The 5,000-nt window shown below is 46.0% G+C and overlaps 1 protein-coding gene across 3 annotated transcripts in view; it reads right to left on the reverse strand.

Moving 5' to 3' along the window:
• Nucleotides 1-5,000, reverse strand: part of lsamp (limbic system associated membrane protein) — a 170,177-nt gene that overhangs the window by 35,000 nt on the left and 130,177 nt on the right. For all 3 annotated transcript variants that reach the window (XM_087283280.1, XM_087283281.1, NM_001039832.1), the window contains 1 exon segment: nucleotides 3,011-3,243. In XM_087283280.1, coding sequence (XP_087139406.1) covers nucleotides 3,011-3,243 — 233 coding nt within the window.

Here is a 5,000-nt window from a genome sequence, read left to right on the forward strand (position 1 = left end):
CACAAATCAGGTGTTCAAGCACTGTAAAATACCAGAAAACCATCAGGTCTCAATATCAACACTGGCACACACCATAAAAACATATTCAAATGAAGCGAATATATCGAGAGCCTTTTCAGCACAATTTCGAAAGGGTGAAAAGACCGCGGTATCCACTTTAGCAGTGTGATCTGGCATACTGTCTCATTATCTTTTACTGTACTGTATTACTAGATCTACACTGAAATACACCATTTTGCCTGACTCTGTTCTTCAGGTAGTTTTACGAATGGATGAAGAGGAGATCCAGCATGAGTTCGCTTACGTAGATGATGGTGTGTTCAACCTGACGAGAACACGGAGTAGAAGAATCATCATTGGCCACAGGGCTATAGGCAATGTCTCAGGGCAACGTGGGGGAAATGTACAGTAACACTCTGTGCTGCCATTACAAAGAATGGGGTCCTCCACTGCCATGACCGTATGGGCCCTTACAACACAGCACATATACTTACATCCTTTGACTAAATGCACAACATAACAGCAGCAAATCAAATCGGTCATCCGCAATACATTGTTGTCTGGGACAATGTGTCTCCACCGTTCTGCTCTGGTTCAGAACTGGTTTCAGCAACATCCACATTTCACCGTCCTGTGTCTTCCAGCATACTCTCCATTCCTTATCCTTATAGAAGAGTTTTTCTCGGCATGGTGGTGGAAAGTATATGATCTCCGTCTCCAAGCTGAGGTATCCCTCATCCAAACCATGGAGGAGGCCTGTGACCAGATGGAGGCAGCAGCAATACAAGACTCTACATTCAGGACACTTCTTTCCAAGCTGTCTTGCTAAGGACAACAGTGCGATGTTGATCATTCTCATGCCAGATCCAGCTAGGCGAAGAGACAATGTCTAACTTACAGTTCAATACGTAAAGTGACATGTTACAGTACTTTGAGTCTTCATGTCAACACGTTGGACATGTTGAGGAATAAATGAGTTTCTTGAGTGTGCAGCGTTGGTCTTGAGTAGTGTTTGGTGAGTTTACTTTATATTTGTACGTTGTTGATGGTAGCCTAATCTAATCATAGGGAAGCAGAAGTGCCAAAAGTGTTTTAGGTTGATCACAGCAGTGTGTAACTCGTGCAAACAGAGTGTAGTAAATGTGAAAATGTGTGTTTCTTATGGTAAAAGTGTGGGTTTTTAAACAGAAGTGTATAGTTTTTACAGGAGTGTTTAATTATGCAAAGGATCTGTAGTGTTTTGCTAATTGGGTGTGTGGTTGTGTTAATTGTGTGTCCTGTGTTGAAAACCGTGCTTAAGCAATCCAACAAAACTGTAAGTGTGGAGGGCCTGGTCACATTACAGATGATGAGCTCAGACTGAGAAACTAGACATGCTGGACTCCTGCTGATCACTTCATCAAGCAGTGTTCATCTTCAGCATGCACTCGCTGCTTTCATAAGTGGACACTTCCAGCTGTCAGTAGAGGTGTGTGTGTCATGTCTGTGTGTGTTTTGTGTTTTACTGATGTGTTTCTAAACACACTTCACACAGAGAGAGAATAGAGAAAGCCTGCACTGATGATTCTCCTTATTCTGCAGAAACACACACCGCTGCTGTTCCTGCACACAGGAAAGTAGACCTCTAACAGAGTGGACTGGTGTATGACACCTGTATGAGTGACCTAAATCAACAGAGTATTCTTAGTGTCTTTGGCAGCAATAAGGAAAAAGAGATGCCTAACATGCCGCGGTGATCTGCTGAGCTCAGAGGGTTACTGCTGAACAGCACAGAGAGATTCTGGAGCTCAACATGCTGCCTTCTGCTCCAGGGACGCCCAAGCAGAGTCCAACAAGACCATGCAGAACCACATTACAGAGCCCTGCTGCAGAGGACTGGCCTGCCTGCAGTCCCGACCTGTCTCCAATAGAGCATGTATTTTTGAAGCGATAAATGTGGCAGTGAAGAGCCACTGTTGGTATACAGAGGTATACTGTTGCCCACCCTGAGAGTTGTTTGCAGGAAGAACGGAGCAGAATTACACCTGAAACACTTTAAGTGTTGTCAAGAGGAACGGCAGCATTACAGGGCGGGACGCGCTTCACTGATACCGCCGATCCAGAAATGTGCTGAACCAACACTGGAATAGTGTTTAATTAGAGAAACACCCAATATTAACGATGAGGAACACACTGATCATGTCTGCAGTGAAACACAAGTCAGAGAACATCTGGAAATCACTACTGTCTGTTTCATGAACCTTTCCACACTGACCCAACTAATGAAGCTTATTTCTACACTAATGTGGAGAGGGTCACGTGATTCTGATTGATCACAGCCGGTCCTGCATTATCCAATCTACAATGCACCAATCAGACGATTCCTAATCCACTATGAACACCCTCAGCTCCACATCACAGCCAGCTTGGGTTTGAAGAATCCCCCCTTCCACCCCTGCTCCTCCTCCTTTCCTAGATGGGCGGCACGGTGGCGCAGTGGTTAACACTGTTGCCTCACAGCAAGAACGTCACTGGTTCTAGTGTTTACCAAGCCAGCCGATGGCATGTTTCTGTGTGGACTTTACATGTTCTCCCCGTGATCACGCGGGTTTCCCCCGGGTTCCCCAGTTTCCTCTCACCGTCCAAAAACATGCAGCTTAAGTTAATTTATTAATCCACATCAGCACATAGACATGCTGCAAGTCAGTAGTTACCTGTTAAGAGCGATCACTATCTGTTCATCAGCTACTACAGCAGGAGAGTCTCCACATCTACCACAGCTCAAACTCCCCTCTCACCCTGCAAACAGGAGGGAGCCCCGGGCTCGAGGATCTCATGAGCTCAGGGCTCTCTCCCGGGACAGCATGCTGAACACGCTTTATAATCACTCATCAGCTGAGGGGAACTCTTGAACCCTGATTTTGGGTTGTGTGTGTGTGTGTGTGTGTTTGTCCTCTCTAATTAAGGTAATGGGAGGTCCTCCAGCAGTGATTGGTCAGTCACACACACACACACACACTCACTCACTCACCCTGGACGATGAGGTACACCTGTGAGGTTTTGGACTGCTGTTTGGTCTGTATGGAGCAGGTGTAGGGTCCCTCGTCAAACACATCCACCTTCTGAATGCGCAGACTGTACTCCAGCTGCCCCTGCGTCACCAGCTCCACCCGCGGGTCCAGAGACCACTTATCCTCACCCGCGAAGATGATGTTGGAGCGGTTCAGCCACGCCACCTTCGACACCTTATCATCCACATAACACCTGATCATGGAGAGAGAGAGAGAGAGAGAGAGAGAGGTCAGATCAACACACACACACACACACACACACATACACACACACACACACACACACACACACACACACACACACACTGAAGCTGCGCTGCTGAGTTTACTGCTGGTTTTCGGTGTGTTTCAGAGTGTGTAGCAGCAGGACTGGTGTTTCCGTTTACACACTGCAGCACATCATCAGAGCAGATCTGCACACACACACACACACACACACACACCAATTACACCACCGAGAGACTGACAGAAAACCACTGCTGTCCATCTCTCTGACAGCAGCCCACAGCTGTGCGTATGTGTGTGTGTGTAAGTGTGTGTGTGTGTGTGTGTGTGAGAGAGAGAGTGTGGATGTGTGTGTTTGTTAAAGTGAGAATGTATGTGTGTGTATTTGTTAAAATTCATGTCTGAGTGTGTGTGTGTGTGTGTGAGTGTGTGTGTGTGTGTGTACTGGACACTCGCTGTGGGCTCGCCTGAGGGAGTCTGTGTGTCAGACACTAATGAGACAGACAGGAGATTTGCTGGAGCTCAGAGAGACGGACAGACAGACGGACAGAGCTGAGGCGTCTCTACACCTCCACTAACTCAGCTCACTGTCACACACACACACACGCACGCATGCATGCACACACGCACACACGCACGCACACACACATACACACACACATACACACACAATCACACACACACACACACACACACACTGGTTGTTAATAACGCCTCCCTATATGTATTCACTACTGTAAAACACACCCGGATCGGATTCTGACGCTCTGATAAGTCTGGATATCAACATCACAGTGTGACAGTACTGTGATCATTCATTCATTCATTCATTCTTTCATTCTCCTTCAGTTTATTCCCTTTATTCATCAGGGGTCACCACAGCAGAATGAACCACCAACTGTTCCAGCATTTGTTTTACACAGTGGATGCTCTTCCAGCTGCATCCCAGTACTGGGAAACACCCATACGCACTCATTTACACACACACTCATACACTACTGGTGATTTAGTTCCTCAATTCCCCTATAGCGCATGTGATGCATCAAAGTTTGATATAAGAACGGTTATAAAAATACTTCATTAAATAATTAATTATCATTATCATAATCATTAAAATAATTCATGAAAACAATATAAATAATAAATAATATAAAGTAATTTAAACCTGCAATGATGTTAATGATGTGACGTAGTTCCCGAAACTTTCTACCGTTATTTGTCTTTACAGCAGGTTATTTTGAGCGCCCCCGGTTGGTTTAGAGAATATCACAACGGTGAACGCAGCGAGTATAAAAGCCGCGTGTGTTTCATGGTCTGCGACTCGATGCCTGGAAAACTATAAATCCAGCTTTAGGGTGAGAGACAGGTGAGGAGGTGATGAACAACAGTACAGGAGAAGACTCTGTGTGCTGCTGGAGTGAGCTGAAGCTGAAGCTGAAGAGTGTGTGCTGATAACACTGAGCTCGCTTCATTCTGTCCACTGTCTTCCTGCCAATGCTGAATTATTAACACACACACACACTAGACACACTCACACAAACTACACACGCATGCACACACTCACACACACAAATGCACATACACACACACTCACACAAACTACACACGCACACACACACACTCACACACACACACACACACACACACACTCACACAAACTACACACGCACACACACACACTCACAGCCCTCCTCCAGCTCCAGATAGTTTCCCTCTTGATCAGAC

The sequence above is a fragment of the Danio rerio genome, chromosome 15 (genome assembly GCF_052040795.2).
Source record: "Danio rerio strain M-AB ecotype USA chromosome 15, GRCz13ab, whole genome shotgun sequence".
In the NCBI taxonomy this organism is placed as follows: domain Eukaryota; kingdom Metazoa; phylum Chordata; class Actinopteri; order Cypriniformes; family Danionidae; genus Danio; species Danio rerio.